The sequence below is a fragment of the Phyllostomus discolor genome, chromosome 1 (assembly GCF_004126475.2).
Source record: "Phyllostomus discolor isolate MPI-MPIP mPhyDis1 chromosome 1, mPhyDis1.pri.v3, whole genome shotgun sequence".
Lineage (NCBI taxonomy): Eukaryota > Metazoa > Chordata > Mammalia > Chiroptera > Phyllostomidae > Phyllostomus > Phyllostomus discolor.
In genome coordinates this window covers 155,777,618-155,793,667 of record NC_040903.2, presented here as the reverse complement: position 1 = coordinate 155,793,667, position 16,050 = coordinate 155,777,618, and the positions used below count along the sequence as shown (strand labels likewise).

General features: G+C 38.2%; 1 protein-coding gene and 1 pseudogene across 5 annotated transcripts in view; one reads left to right on the top strand and one right to left on the bottom strand.

Annotated features, from left to right (window-relative positions):
* Positions 1–16,050, top strand: part of TMEM87A (transmembrane protein 87A) — a 44,242-nt gene that overhangs the window by 22,142 nt on the left and 6,050 nt on the right. For 3 of the 5 annotated variants that reach the window (XM_036032089.1, XM_028507823.2, XM_036032097.1), the window contains exons 11-16: positions 4,997–5,090; positions 5,836–5,907; positions 8,508–8,616; positions 9,541–9,599; positions 10,365–10,468; positions 15,572–15,645. In XM_036032089.1, the coding sequence (XP_035887982.1) occupies positions 4,997–5,090; positions 5,836–5,907; positions 8,508–8,616; positions 9,541–9,599; positions 10,365–10,468; positions 15,572–15,645 (512 nt within the window). Of the gene's footprint in view, positions 1–4,996; positions 5,091–5,835; positions 5,908–6,483; positions 6,553–8,507; positions 8,617–9,540; positions 9,600–10,364; positions 10,469–15,571; positions 15,646–16,050 lie in introns of all 5 variants that reach the window. The other 2 variants (XM_028507825.2, XM_028507824.2) reach the window with 1 other exon arrangement.
* LOC118502026 lies at positions 388–2,643 on the bottom strand (annotated as a pseudogene).

Genomic DNA, 16,050 nt, shown 5'->3' with positions numbered 1-16,050 from the left:
AACATCTGGTGAATATCTAATTAATGATAGAACATATGAAATTGGCCAAAAAAAAAATTGCCCAGGAAACATATGGTATGGCCCTTCAGCATCCAAAGCCCCCAAAATATGTGAAAACATCCTTGCTAGAGAGAGGGATTTCAGTAGTCTGAAAAATTTCATACCTGAGTGGCTTAAATAGGTTCTCTCCTAAATTTTAAATAAATGCAAGGATTTTCTACACTCAGGAATTGCATAAATTATCTTTCCTCAAAGTAAAACATTGAATGATATAGAGGTAGCATAGCTTATTAAATTAACTTTAAAAAAAGAATAAAGCAAGGTTATTTTCAATAGTGTTAACAGAACTATTATAAGTATTTAAAATCTTCCTATCCGGGCTTTCTTCTACCTAGTTTTAGACATCTCATTATTCTTACTTCGTTTTCTACTATAAGGATATTGATGAGTCCAGGCACCCTTTGGCCCTGTGGCATCTATTACAACATCAATGACAGAATTTGGTGTCATCCACCTCAGGAAAGTGATAAAGAGAAAGTTAAATACAGCCAACAAAGCAAAAATGCAGCCTGTTACTGGGCCACAGTGAGAGACGAGTCTGTCTAGCCATTTGTCCATTGGTAGCACAGTCGTTTCTCCTGCCACGCAGTTGTACACTTGGTCAGTTCTCTCTGCAACATTCCTCCAACTGTAGAAGTCTTGACTGTGTAATGGATTTTGGGGGGTCAGCAATGCTCCAGACTTCAGTTAGGAAATAGTGTTTTCCAATCCCTCACACAAAGGTTTTATAGAAGGCTCACATAAAATAATAAGATTTTCTGGAAGTACTTCAGGAATTCCACCAACCCTGGTACTTACAACCTGTAAAGCACAACGGGCTGCTTCCACAGTTGCCATGCAGAATGCTTCAGTAAGGGAAATAGTAAGAAAAATATGTCCTTAAGCTAAGACGTTTCTAACATCCTTGTGTTCTAAGCCTCCCAAGGGACACACTCTGTCATGTAGCTGGTATCTTTTTCGTACTTCTTCCAGAATTATTCTCTTTGGTCCCTTTCACCCAGTTATGAAATTTAAATCTCAGTATTTCTGACAGAGTTCAGGTATTGATAGCACTAAGCAAATCAGTACCTGAACAGTGGCAGACTGTGAAAGAGGGTTGTGGCTGTAGATTGGTTGTACATAACTTTTAGGCAGGTATAGACTTTGAGGCCTTTAGTGAGGTAAAAAGGATGCCTTTTTGACTTCCATTAGCATGAGTGACGATTATGACCTTGTGTCCTCTTTCAGTCAGGCACCGAGAAAGCTGGTAAATAGGCGTTCCACGCTGCCCATATCTGAGTAGAAAAAGTCCTATGCTATGCATATATTATAGGTCTGAGTTCAACATGTGAAAAGATTTCCAGGCCTAATATGGTAGAGTGCAGCTGAGGGACCGTGACCATGCCCACCTCTTCATTGATAGGCCATGCTGAGACCATTAGGCATTAGTGCTTAGAGCAACTCAGTTAAGGTATGTGTCATCTAGTACCGGCAAGTCCTGTGGTCGCCAGTGTCCAGACCTCCCTCAGCAGCCTCTTCAATTTCTTTCTTCAGTGTCTTATAATTTTCCGTGTACAGGTTTTTTACATCCTTGATTAGGTTTATTCTTTTTGAAGCAATTGTGAATGGGATTGTTTTCTTAATTACCCTTTCTTTTAGTTTGTTATTGGCATATAAAAATGCAGCTGATTTCTGGATGTTAATTTTGTATCCTGCTACTTTGCTGAATTCACTTACCAGTTCTAGGAGTTTCCTGGTGGAATATTTAGGTTCTGTATGCACAATGTCATGTCATTTGCAAGTAAAGTCAGTTTTACTTCTTCCTTTCCAATTAGGTGCCTTTTATTTCTTCTTGTCTGATTACTGTGACTAGGACTTCCAGTACTATGTTGAATAAAAGAGGCAAAAGGGGACATCCTTGTCTTGTTCCCGATCTTAAAGGGAGTGCTTGTAGTTTTTGCCCATTGAGAGTGATGCTGGCAGTGGGTTTGTCATATATGGCCTTTAATATGTGTAGGCATGCTTGCTGTATTCCCACCTTGCTGAAACTTTTGATCATAAATGGGTGCTGGATTTTCTTTCTTAAAAGCTTTTTCTGCATTTATTGATATGATCATGTGGTTTTTAGCCTTCATTTTGTTTATGTAGTGAATCACATTTATTGATTTGCAAATGTACCAACCTTGCATTCCTGAAATAAATCCTACTTGATCATGGTGTATGATCTTTTTGATGCATTGCTATATTCCGTTTTCTAATATATATTTTTTAAAGGAAGTCTTGAAAATTTATTTGGTGTATATGGACTCAGACCAATAATGTATGCATGGTGTAGGACTTTTTCTACTCAGCCTTTTAAAAAACTTCTTTGTTTTATTTTCTATTTAAAATATATTTTATTGATATGCTATTATAGTCCCATTTTCCCCCCTTTATTTCCTTCCCCCCTGCACCCCACCCATATTCCTCCCCTCCTTAATTCATGTCCATAGGTTGTACATATAAGTTCTTTGGCTTCTCCACTTCCTATACAATTCTTAAACTTGGCCTGTCTATTTTGTACCTACCATTTATGCTTCTTATCCCATCTACCTTCACTTCCATCCTCCCCCCATCCCCTCCCCACTGATAACCCTCCAGGTGATCTCCACATTACTGTGATTCTGTTCCTGTTCTAGTTGTTTGCTCAGTTTTTCTTTGTTTTTGTTTTAGGTTCATTTGTTGGTAGTTGTGAGTTTGTTGTCATTCTACTGTTCATAGTTTTGATTATCTTCTTTTTCTCAGATAAGTCCCTTTAATGTTTCACATAATAAGGGCTTGGTGATGGTGAACTTCTTGAATTTTACCTTATATGGGAAGCACTTTATCTGCCCTTCCATTCTAAATGATAGCTTTGCTGGATAGAGCAATCTTGGATGTAGGTCCTTGCCTTTTGTGACTTGAAATACTTCTTTCCAGCCCCTTCTTGGCTGCAAGATTTCTTTTGAGAAATCAGCTGATAGTCTTATGGGAACTCCTTTGTAGGGAACTGTTGCCTTTTCTCTTGCTGCTTTTAAGATTCTGTCCTTATCTTTAATCTTTGGCAACGTAATTATGGTGTGCCTTGGTGTGTGCTTCCTTGGGTCCAACTTCTTTGGGATTTTCTGAGCTTCCTGGACTTCCTGGAAGTCTATCTCCTTCATCAGATTGAGAAAGTTCTCCATTATTTTTTCAAATAAGTTTGAGCAGATGAAGCAGGCAGAAGGTATAGAGAGACTGCTAGGCAGGAGGTGGAGCCTGTAATTGTAATAGGATGGTCAAGGAAGGTTTCACTTAGTGACATTTAAGCAAAGACCTCAAATTGTTAAGAGAACTATATGTACATCCAGGGGAAGAGATGCTAAGATGTGGTCAAATTTTGCATATATTTTGATGAACTTGTTGATGGATCAAATGTGTGATGTGAAAGAGAAGAGGAATCAAGGGTGATGCCAACTATTTTGGTGGGAGCAAATGGAAGGATACAGTTGACATTTACTGAATTCAGGAAGATCTTAGGTTGAATACATTGGAGTGGGAACAAGATTAGGCAGTTATCCTAATTCTAGTTATAATCCTAATTATCCTAGGATTCAGTTAGCTATCCAAATGAGGGTAACAAGGGAGGCAGATGAGGCCAGAGATGAACATTTGTCAGTTATCAGGATGTAAATATGTTATTTGATGCCGTGGGACTGGTTATGATCACCAAAGATGTGAATGTATATAAAGAAGAGGTTGAGGGACTAGACTGAGTCAAACATTTCCTATTTAGAAGTCAGCAAGACGAAGTAGAATTAAAGTAGGGGACATTGGGGAGGATGACCAGTGCTACAGGAGGCACCCGTGAAGACTCTTCCAAGGAAAGCGTGGTTAATTTTAACAAAGAGGATTGAGAATTGACCATTGGCTTTAACCACATGCACGATATTAGTGACCTAAGCAAGAGTAGTTTTGATGAAGTGGTAGGAGTTAGAGGGAGCTTGGTTGGAGTGAGTTCAAGGGAGAATAGTACAGGAATTGGAGCTAGCTGGGTATAGACAGTTTCCGAGTTTTGTTTTAAGTGGGCTAAAGAAATGGGAGATTTTCAGTTTTAACATTTATTCATGTAAATGAGTTTTGCTCTAAATGGGACTAGGGGAATGGGAGAGTTACATTTTTAAAGTTTATTTATTTATTTAGCAAATATTTCAATGCCTCTTGTGTGCCAAGAGATTTCTAAGTGTGGAGAAAAATCCTAGTCCCTGTGGAGCTTTTCTGGTGTGTAATGCACTAATAAATAACCTGGGGATCTTACTGAAACACAGATTCCGATTCAGCAGCAATTTAAATATCAAGGATCTAAAACCTTTTCTCCTTCAAGCAGCAGCTGCTTAAAATATTTTTTTGTCTTTTGTTGGATCTTGAGTTCTATGATGTACTATTTATCGAATGAGTTTCAGTAGCATATTTGATTATATTAAGAAATTGTTTAAATTTTTATATTTGAAAATTATTTTATTGTTAATGTTTTTAAATTCTTATCTGTTTAAAGACATACTGAAACATGCACAAATAAATGATACGATGTCTAGGATTTGTTTCAAAATAACATGGAGGATGGGAGTAGATGGGGTGTGCATGGAGCGGGTGAGCCATATGTTAATGGATATTAGGACTGGATGATGGGTATGTAGGGGTTCATTATATTGTTGAATATGTTTCAAAATTCTCTTTAATAATTATAATGTTTTTTATTGCTTTAACCTGGGGCCTGATCTAAAATTCTAGTATTCAGTATCTTGTTTTAAGAGCATATGTTCTTCTGAATATCTCTCAGGTGAATCCACCAAGTATGTCTGCCTTATCTCTATTAAGTTGTTGGCCTGTATTAATCAACATGAGCTTGTCTTTGGGTTTGTCGCAATTATACTCAACTATCTCTTTGCTTCCTCTTTAGGCCCCGCCTTGGAGTCACTCTTCACAAAGTTGTGGTAGCAGGAGCCCTTTACCTTTTGTTCTCCGGCATGGAAGGGGTCCTCAGAGTTACTGGGGTCAGTACAGCTTAATCTGTGATTTTGTGGTTAGTTCAGACACACTGTTTTTATCTTGAGAAGGTAAACTAGGAATGTTTATGGGCTTCTTTATGATTTTCTCTAAGTTATCTTTGGGCTCTGATTTTTAAAATGTATGTGTAATTAATTTTTTCTTTTTAATCTGTATTAGAGCTTTAAAATTTAATGTTAGGCCAAAATGAATGCTTTCTCACCAGTCCCCAAATTACTACTTACTCAGTTCTTCCTCCAGGACAGTGGATTCCATTCTTGTGTAAGTGGCAAACGTAATCGTGCACTTGCTGGTTAATCTAATTTCCATTTTAAAGTGACAGTGCTGTTTGCTTAACCAGCACTTGAGTTTCGAAGTCTTTCTTAAAATGTAACTAATTAAGTTTTACATAATTCATGAGAATTATATAATTATGCCCTTTTAGGGAAGGGAACCAAAGCAGCTTATGTTAGAGCTCCATTGATGTGAGAAAGTGGGCCTCCCCAGGTCATTGTAGTTATTTTCTTACTTATTTAAAAAACACTGCAATAACCTATTAGATTCAAGGTGGCAAATGTTATAAACTCCTTTTCCTTTAATTAAACTGAGCTCAATAAGTTTTGTAATAAATTGTATCTTAAATGAAACACTCTTGGGTACAAATTAGGTGTTCAAATCAGTGTACTCTATAATTTCCGTAGACTTTTAGCAACTTGAACCTCTGTCAATTGCATTTTCTTTCTTCTGCCGTAGTTCTTAGCTTATCCCTTGGCTTTGATAGTAAACCTGGCACTGTCAGCAATTGATGCCTGTATTATTTTATGGATATCCTTTCAATAATACCCTGATGATAGGATAATTATCGTCTTATATATGAATTTATGAAAACAGGCAGCATAGATTGGGGGACAGATACTTGTCTTAACATCTTATTTTGAGTTAAACTTTTGTAAAATTACATTATATTACACTTTAGGAGTTCAATAATTTTTAGTATGTTAATGATGCAATAATTTTAAATACGACAAGCGTCTTTCTTAGACTTAGACTTCTAGACAAAATCAAAATGATAGGAGACGGTAGGATGGGATGGACTCTTACACCACCAAAACTTTTTTGATGTGGTCACTTCTTAAAATGGATTTTAGCTTACTAGGAACTCTGTGGTGGTCAGCAGCTTGTTATATTGTATTGAGATTGTAATTTACAGTTTGCGTGAAATGCTTACAGATTTATATTCTACGTGATGGTTTGTCAGGAGGTGTTACTCCCTTTTATTTTGTTTCATTTCAAATGAAAAACCATTCCAGATGATTATATAAATGCAGAATTATGTGCTGGTTTCTTCTCTGTGCATCTATAGACATCTCTTTTTCACCACCTCTTTTTCTTTGTCTGCAGGCCCACCCTGATCTTGCTTCCTTGGCCTTTATCCCCTTGGCTTTCCTAGACACTGCCCTGTGCTGGTGGATATCCTTCTCATTGGCTTGTTTGATGGTGGTCCACCTTCTCCCCTTGGATATGGGTTTCCATCCATCTTTCTGCAGAGGGTTTTTACCAGTTTTGTTGATTACTTCTTAGTCTGGGGATTAGGGTGTTTTCAATCTAACAATCTTAGGGCTCAGGTAACCAGTTTCTTTTTTCTTTTTTTAATTTTAAAAATTATACCAGAAGCTTGTGACTGTGAATTAAACAAAAAGATAAAAGTTCTGCTTTTTTTTTTAATGAGCATTTTTGCCTCAACTTTGGACTGACTTACATACTCCACTTAGTGGTAAAATCACTGATATCTCTGCTCCAGCTCTTTTTTTCAGCTGCTACAAATTATTCAGTGCTTTGAAAATGATGAAAAGATTTTGAATCTTAAAATGTGGTCTCAGGAACTACATCAGATTGTTTCATTCTTAAAATTCTGCATAGAGTTAGCAGATTTTAACCCTTATACGGTGTTTTGTACCTTCATTCAAAAGCTGACGGGGAATTGTCTGAAGAATTGCATTCTGAAAGAAATGTTGATTCATTTACAGGCAAAGTTAGCCAGCAGGTAAACAAGTTTCTAGTTGAGGATTCTTTTTCTCTTTCTTAAAATTAAACATTTGTTTATTTAGGGACTTGACCCTGTTAAATAAAAGATTAAAGTTCTTGGACTTTCATATTTGGGGGGGTTTTAAAAACTTGTTTTGGTTTTTTGTTTTTAATCTCATGTGTAATTGAGCAATATTATTGCCTTGGTGGACTGTGACTGTTATTTAAAAAACTGAATGTAAACTAAATGATAATTTTGTGAATTTGAGTGGATTGTCACATATCAAAAATGTTTTAAATTGAAGTGTCTTGGTTCCGAATAGTCAAAGCTTTTCTAGGTCAGTATCTTTCAAGTGTGCTTTGTAAACCTCTGTGAGTATTGGCAAGAGTGGAGAGAAGGACTGGACCATACAGTAAGATAACCCAATGGTTAGGGAGCAGCCGAGTCTCTGTCACAGGGCAGACCAAGTTCCAACTCACTTATTGTAATATTGCCTGATTCTGAAAGTTGGACCTGAACGCACATACTGTCTTTAGTAGTAATCCCTTCCCCTCCTGTCTTTCTACAACAACTTCTACTTGGGAATAATGTTCTGAAAATGGAGTTTTGCCTTTGGAGCCTAACTAGTTGCCTGGGGTTTCCAGCCAAATAATTGTATGGTCTTTTTTTTTTTTTTTTTTTTTTTTTAAAGATTTTATTTATTTATTTTTAGAGAAGGAAGGGAGGGAGATAGAGAGAGAGAGAGAAACATCAATGTGCGGTTGCTGGGGGCTGTGGCCTGCAACCCAGGCATGTGCCCTGACTGGGAATCGAACCTGCGACACTTTGGTTCACAGCCCGTGCTCAATCCACTGAGCTATGCCAGCCAGGGCTGTATGGTCTTTTTAATTCAGAATCAGCCAGTCAGCTGATGGCAGGTTTTTTAACATGGCATGAGGGGACCAACTATAGAACTCTTGAGAGGTTGTAGGCCTGAGTGTATTTGTGACCCTCGGCTAGATTAGCTGGGACACAGATAGCTACCTGCTTTAAAGGAAGAGAGAAGATGATGCCAGTTGCTGTTTTGTGTCTGTTACTCATTTTCATTTCATTTTTTTCATTTGTCTTTTTCATCTTTGTATCTCTAGAAAGCTCCTTCCTGTCTTTCTTTTTTATATTGTTTCTAGTCTCTTTTTTGCATTTTTATTTTATTCTGGTTCTGTCTCCTCTGTAGTGTCATTAAAAATGAAGACTTTATTAGTAGTCATCGCGAGACTTCGGGTGTTTGTGAGATTGAGAATAAGAGAGCTGTAAGGCTCTGGGATCCATAGCTCTATCCTCAGATCCTCAAAGAAACTTGAGGATAAATTTACTATCTTATTGCTTTATCTGAATGTTGATTTCCTTGACCTGCAAACACATATTTATTAGCCTAACTCAAACAATGAAGCTATTAAAACTTCGGAGGAACATTGTAAAACTCTCTCTGTACCGACATTTCACCAACACGCTTATCTTGGCCGTGGCAGGTAAGTCGGGGACTTTCTTCTTGCTGTTAAATTCCCTCCTTTTAAAACAGATGAACCTGAGAATCTGGGGACGGGCTCTTTACAGTTACCTAGAAAGTTTTGTGCATTTCTCTTGAGGGAAAGAGTCTTTAGCTTTTGTCAAATTCTCAAAGGGATTTGTGGTCCAGAAAAGATTGAGAACCAATTACTATTTTAAGTAGCTAAAAATCAATTATTTATAATTTCAATTCTTAGTGTATCTTGCTCCTATCTTCATTTTCTGAGGCATTCTTTTTCTTGAGGCAAGTTAGCTTGAGTGCCAAATAGCATCTAGATTCCTTTGTATATTAGTACTGGCTTATTTGGCTTTATTAAATATCTATAGGGTTCATTGTTATTACATTGCTTTTACATATGTCATAAGCATGGATAAAACACAGACATTAGGTAGACCATAGCCAGAGTAGGCTGATTTGCCCGTCTCTTGCCCCTTATACAGGCATGAGAGGTCTGGCCTCTAATTGGAACCAACAACTCTGGTTTATCGTGCAGTCATTTTATCAACTTTTTTTCCCCATCTGACCAGCCAAAGAAAAGTTAGCATTACTATACCAAGGATAAAGGAAGGGGAGAAGTTATATTGTTGATAATGCAGGGAAAAGCCATATTTTCAATACCTTATTTTCCAATTAGGAGGATTACTGAAGTAGTCAGATGGTGGACAAAATGTTTAAGTGCAGAAAGGGTTGACAAGAGTATGGGCCTTGCTCATAGTAGTTGTGAAGTAAATTTGTATTGAATAGATTTCTTAAAATAACTTGATAAAAGAATAATTGTGATTTATTGGGTGTCAGTAATTGTGGAATTCCACTTACCCAGAAACAGAATGTAATTGAGGATATAAACCAATATTTATATTCTGACCAATTTTTCACTTCCTGTTAGCATCTATTGTATTTATCATCTGGACAACCATGAAGTTCAGGATGGTGACTTGTCAGTCGGTGAGTTATTAACACATGCATTTGTGAATTAGCGTACTGTTTTGTACACAGATAGTGGTGTTGATGCCAATGGTAAGGTTTGCACCTTACTGGCAATTAGGGCTAGAACTCTACTCTGAGGGCTAGAATGTATCCCTCCTCCTAAGTATTCTGTTACTGTGGTTCTAAATGTAGGGTTTTTGTTTTGTTTTGGGTGGTGGGAGATCTGATTATATATCCCAATAGTGGAAAAGAATTTTATAAGTGAGAACCACAGTCTGTCATAACCCAATCTTAACTAAAAATTCTTTAAAAACCTTGAGTCTCAAACATTGAATATGTACGAATAATACTCATTTGAGTAGCAGTCATGGCCCTAAGATCTGAGCACAAAGATTATGGCCAGTAGCATTTCTAGAGGTACCTACAGCTCCATTTTGGTTAAAAGATTAATTAATTAAAATGAAAATTATAAAACATAACGTTCTTATGTTACTTCCTCTTACCTTGTGTAGAAACCCTTCCCCAGAGGTTCTCGGAGCTGTAATCAAGGACCCTCAGGTGCTCTGTTCAGTCAGTTCCTTTTCTTTAACAACAGCAAACACCACAGAGGGAAAAGAGACTGTTTCTTCACTTTGTATCCCTGGCACTTAGCACAGAATCTAGCTCGTAGCAGGCTCTTAGTAAATATAAGTTGAATTAAGTGATTCTCATTCAGTGGCATAGGGCTTGTGAACAAAGGGATAAGATATAAAGTAATAAATGTACTTTTTCCCCTTTTGGTAGGATTGGCGGGAACTATGGGTGGATGATGCCATCTGGCGGTTGCTGTTCTCCATGATCCTCTTTGTCATCATGGTTCTCTGGCGACCATCTGCAAACAACCAGAGGTTCTTAGACACTCTTTATTGATGCTGTTAACCATTGAATGAGCATGTTATCAAATAAGGGTGGTTCAGTGAGGGTCAGTGTTAGGGCTATGGCGTAAGATGAAAGGAACACTCACTGGGTCTGGAGTCAGTACAGTTAGGTTCCTGTCTCAGCTCTCCTATTAATTTGCATTGTGATTTTTGTCATGGGCTTCTTTTCACCAATCTGGGCCTTAGTTTCTTTTCTGTATGAGAAGAAATTGAATCAATTGATAAGTCCCTTTCAGTTGTGACATCTGATAATGTAAGTATTTGAGAAAATAAGGGAAGGAGATAGATTTGACACTTTTAATGAGAGTTGCACCTGCCTAGTATCCAGAAGGAAAGAACAATTTCTGTAGTCAGTAGCCCAGCCCACTTTGTAACAATAGAGGGTAAATGAAAGCTTATGTGAATGACTTTGGAATTAAAAATCCATGTGTGAATTTGTTTTATCCAACTATAGGCAAATCTCAATTATTTAGGAATTGGCTGCCTTTATTTTTGCCTATCTATGCCTTTGTTTCCCATCTATTTTTTTTCTCCCTTCTGTGCGTTTAGACAGTTAAGAGCATACATTACACAACCACACCACCAAAGGAGGAAAAGGATGAGATGGTATAACTGAGCAGTTGATTTTGTAACCAGACATGTCAGTAAAAGACTTAGAAAGTAAATGATATTCTTTTGTCCCATGAAAATAACTGTTTTCGCGCTATGCATTTAACATTTGTGTTCCTTGTAAAAAAAATAGTTAAAAAAGTGATATGAAAGGAAATAAAAGATCGGAACTCGTGCTAGTCAGAAGGAACCTAGACACTCTGATGACCGTCCTTTACATTGATCTGTGCACTTGCTAGCTACATTTGTGTATGGAGTGGGCCAAAGTAGGTTTATGGTGTGAGTATGTGAAACACAGGAGTTTGTTCTTGTATTAGTATTTACTAATTATTATATATGTATTAAACTATAAACCTACTGTTGCCCACCCTGTATAAAATGTGTCCCTTTATTCAGTCTTCTAAAAAAATGTTTTGCTTTACCTCCCCTCTTTTCTCTTTCTTGTAACATTGTGCGCACTCCCCATAACTCCATGTTCCCAGCCTGATGTGATGTGTCTTTCCACAGTTTACTACCTGTTCAAATGTGGAATCTTCTGTTACTCAGTAGTTCATTATGGAAATGCCTTGCAAGACAACTGGTTTAAATTAAACCTAACCTGTTTTCACAGATGGCATAATTTTACATGGTACAGGTGTAGTACAATTAATTAATTTATTTCTGTATTGATGGGCATTTGGATTGTTTCCAGTTGGGGTGGTTCAGGGTCCCAAGACCACCCATATGTTTAGGAGAGCCTTTGGGACTCAGAATATAGTTGTACTTAGAGCAAAGGTTTTTACAGCAAAATGATATGATCAGCAAAGGGTCAAGACCAGGTGGAGTCTAGAAAAATCCGTATTTTTTCCCCTCCTCTGAGAAGTACATCAAGTACACTCTTTTCCCCAACAACAAAAAGTGCACTAGCAGTGTTTCTGCTCAGAGAAGCCCATTAAGAACTCAGCACTCAGGTTTTTATGGGGGCTTGACGTATAAGCACCCTCTACTTAATATGGGCCAAAATTCCAGATTCCCAGAAGGTAAGCAAAGTTTATTTTAGATTGTATTGTACAGAGGATCTAGGCACAGTGACCCACCCTTCTCAGTTAGGGAATAGGTCAAGTGCCAGGCTCCCAGTCTCTAGCCGTGGGACATCCTTGTCAGCGTGCCTGTCTAAAGGCCTGCTGTGTTACCTCTCATGCACAGGGGGCATTAAAAACAGGAATAGGTTACAATGATGTGTTAAGTGCCCTTGTACATGTCTGTTCTTATGCACTTGAGTAGTCCCTTGCTCCATTTTCCCCCCATCACACTTATTATCTGTAACTATTAACTGTACCCAGAATTTGTTGATTATCTTTGAACTTTTTGATGGTGTTCTTGGTCATAGAAAAATTTAAATATGGAGTCAACTTTGTCAATTTTTTCTTCATGAACTGTATATTTTCTGTCTTATTTAAGACATCCTCCCCAGTTCAAAGCAAAGTCATAGTGTTATTTTATAATATTTTAAAATTTTCAAAATTGAGATTCCATCGATGAAGAATTGACTACTGGTCAAAACAGAGGCATAGGTAGACTCGCTTCACCTCTTTGCACAGCCATAAGAAGGATTACAGCTAACCTCAGAACAAAAAATACCCAGAGCTCCCAGAAAATCGAACTGTATGGACATACAAGCAAGGATTTGAAGATGTATTCATCCAAACGGGTAGAAGGGGCGGAGATGGGGAGCCAGGGTGAGGAGGACATAATGTGGTGGAGGCGAGGTGGCCGGTGGGACAGGCAGGTGTGGTGGATAAAATAGGACAAGGTGTGTTAGGAGTGAGCCATCCCAGTCTCAGGCCAGACTGTGCAGCCCAGGGTTCTAGCGCTGAGAAGATAAAGACTCATAAATTCTGGTTGTAAAAACCTGTAGGGATTGGGGTGGCAGAAGAAACTGCTGGTCTCTCGGGAGAGGCTATTGAAAGGGCCCAGAAGGTCATAGAATGAACATAAACCCACCCACTTTGGGAACCAGCACTGGTGCAGCAGCTAGCGGGGTGTCAGTCACATATTGGAAAGAGATGAAATGGGGTGAATGCCAAACAAGCCTCAGTGGCATTCTCCCCTGTCCGACCCCTCCCCCACATACAGAGCCACAAATCAGAGAAGTGGGTTGCCCCATCCTGGCAAATACCTAAGACTCTGTCCCTATACAACTTAACAGGTGTGCTAAGACAGGGAGTCAAAGCAGCTCTACCTCATACACACAAACAAACACAAGGAGGCTGCCAAAGTGAGGAGACAGAGAAATATGGCCCAAATGAAAGAACAGACAAAACCCAGAAACAGGACTGAGCGAAATGGAGATAGCCAGCATATCAGGTGCAGAGTTCAAAACACTAGCAATGAGGATGTTGAGAGAAATCATTGACTGTGGTAAAATCATAAGGGAAGAAGTGAAAGCTACGCAGAGTAAAATAAAGAAAAATCCACAGGGAACCAAGAGTGAAGGGAAGGAAGCTGGGCTTCACATCAATGATTGGGAACATAAGGAATAAACAACCAGGACAGAATGAAGAAATAAGAATTTTTAAAAAATGAGAATATAAGAAGACTAGGACATCTCTAAACATACCAATATCTGAGTCATAGGGATGCCAGAAAGAGAAGAGGAAGAGCAAGAAATTGAAAACTTACTTGAAAAAATAATGAAAACACCCCTAATTTGGCAAAGGAAGTGGACATACAACTGCAAGACACACAGAGTGTCCCAAACAAGTGGGACGCAAAGAGGACCACTCCAAGACACATCATAATTAAAATGCCCAAGGTTAAAGATATAGAGAGAACCTTAAAAGCAGCAAGAGAAAAGCAGATAGTGTCCTACAAAGGAGTTTCCATAAGACTGTCATCTGACTTCTCAAAAGAAACTTTGCAGGCTAGAAAGGACTGGCAAGAAGTATTCAGGTGATGAAAGGCAAGGACCTACATCCAAGATTACTGTATCCAGCAAGCTATCATTTAGAATGAAAGGGCAGGTAAAGTGCTTCCCAGATAAGGTCACATAATGACAGTGTTACTCCTTTCCAACTAGTCTTGTTGCCTCATTTCTGAATATTGTATTGGCTAGGCTGTTGAATCAAGGCAGTGAGAGTGGACCTCCTCATCTTAATTCTCACTTTAAAATAAATGCTTCTCAATTGTCATCATTAACTTTGATATCTACTCTGAAATTTTGTTAGTTATGTTAACAAGTTGTAGGTATTTCCTATATTTGTAGCTTACAGAGTATTCTTTTTTAATCACAGAAGGGAGATTTATAAACTAGGTAGAATGAAAATAATAGGCAACAGTAAGTACAGAGCAAGTTCAAAGCTGAAGCATTCTAGGAATGACCTGTCTGCAGAGTCTCTTGGATTTAGTGAAGGAAAGGTATCTGAGATGTACCAGATTAGGCCTTCATCTTTCCAGTTCCCCACTTGGAAAGAGATTTTAAATTACCTAAAATACACACAATCAGGACTTCATCTCAACTACCAAATTGAAGGCTGAGATTTTAAATTGAGAATTTACTTCATCTGTGTGATACGTATGCTTGTAAATGAACATTTATTGAATGCTTACTGTGTGTCAGGTGTTACTCTAAGCACTGATTTTTAAAAAGATTTTATTTAGCCCTGGTGGGTGTAGCTCAGTGGATTGAGCGCGGACTGTGAACCAAAGCATCACAGGTTCGATTCCCAGTCAGGGCACATGCCTGGGTTGCAGGCCACGGCCCCCAGCAACCGCACATTGATGTTTCTCCCTCTCTCTCTCTCTCTCTCTCTCTCTCTCTCTCTCCCCCTTTCTCCCCCCCTCTCCCCCCTTCTCTTCCCTCTCTAAAAATAAATACATAAAAAAACCTTTAAAAAATAAATAAAATATTTTAAAAAATATTTTATTTATATTTAGGGAGAGAGGGAGGGAGGGAGAGAAAGAAACATTGGTGTGAGAGAGAAACATCAACTGGTTCCCTCGTACACACCCCTACCAGGAACCAAACAGGCAACCCGGGCATGTGCCTTGGCCAGGAATCAAACCGGCAACCCTTTGCCTTGTGGAGGGATGTCCACCAACTGAACCACACCAGTCAGGGCACTCTAAGCACTTTTTGAAATGACTCGCTTACTTTTTGCAGAGCACCTCTGTGAGTAATGTTCTGTAATCCCCATTTACAGATGGGAAAACTGGGGTACAGAGAATAAGTAACTTGTCTAAAGTCACAGGTGTTATATGGCTGAGCCTACTCTTACAAATATGGCACTGTCCTGCTTCTCCCTTGCTAATATAGGCAATTGAGAGGTTTCTGAAGGGGAAGAATTATTTTTTTATTCAGTAAACTAATTTTATGAATGACTATAACTGGGAGCTTCAGTAATCAGTCCTGTAAAATCCAGAGAGTGGGGCAGTGTCTGTAGTTTTCTAATTTTTTTCCTTAACATTTTCCCTTTGTTCTCTCAGGTTTGCCTTCTCACCATTGTCTGAGGAAGAGGAAGAGGATGAACAGAAGGAGCCTATGCTGAAAGAAAGCTTTGGTAGTGATAAAATATACCATTTATTTGTGCTTTAAATATTCTTTTTTGGTTTTTAGAAATAGAATAAAGTAAATACAGTTGACCCTGAACAATGTGGGGGTTGGGTTGCTGACTGACTCCCCATGCAATTGAACATTCATGTACAACTTTTGACTCTCCCCAAAACTTTACTACTAATAGCCAACTCTAGACTGGTAGGAAGCCTTACTGATAACATAAACAGTCACTTAACACATATTTTCTGTTATATGCTGTATTCTTACAATAAAGTAAGCTATGGAAAAGACAGTATTATTAAAATCATAAGATAAAAATATAGTTACTGTTTTTATTGAAAAAAAAAATCCTTGTGTAAGTGGACCCACACAGTTCAAACACATGTTGTTCAAGGGTTAACTACAACAT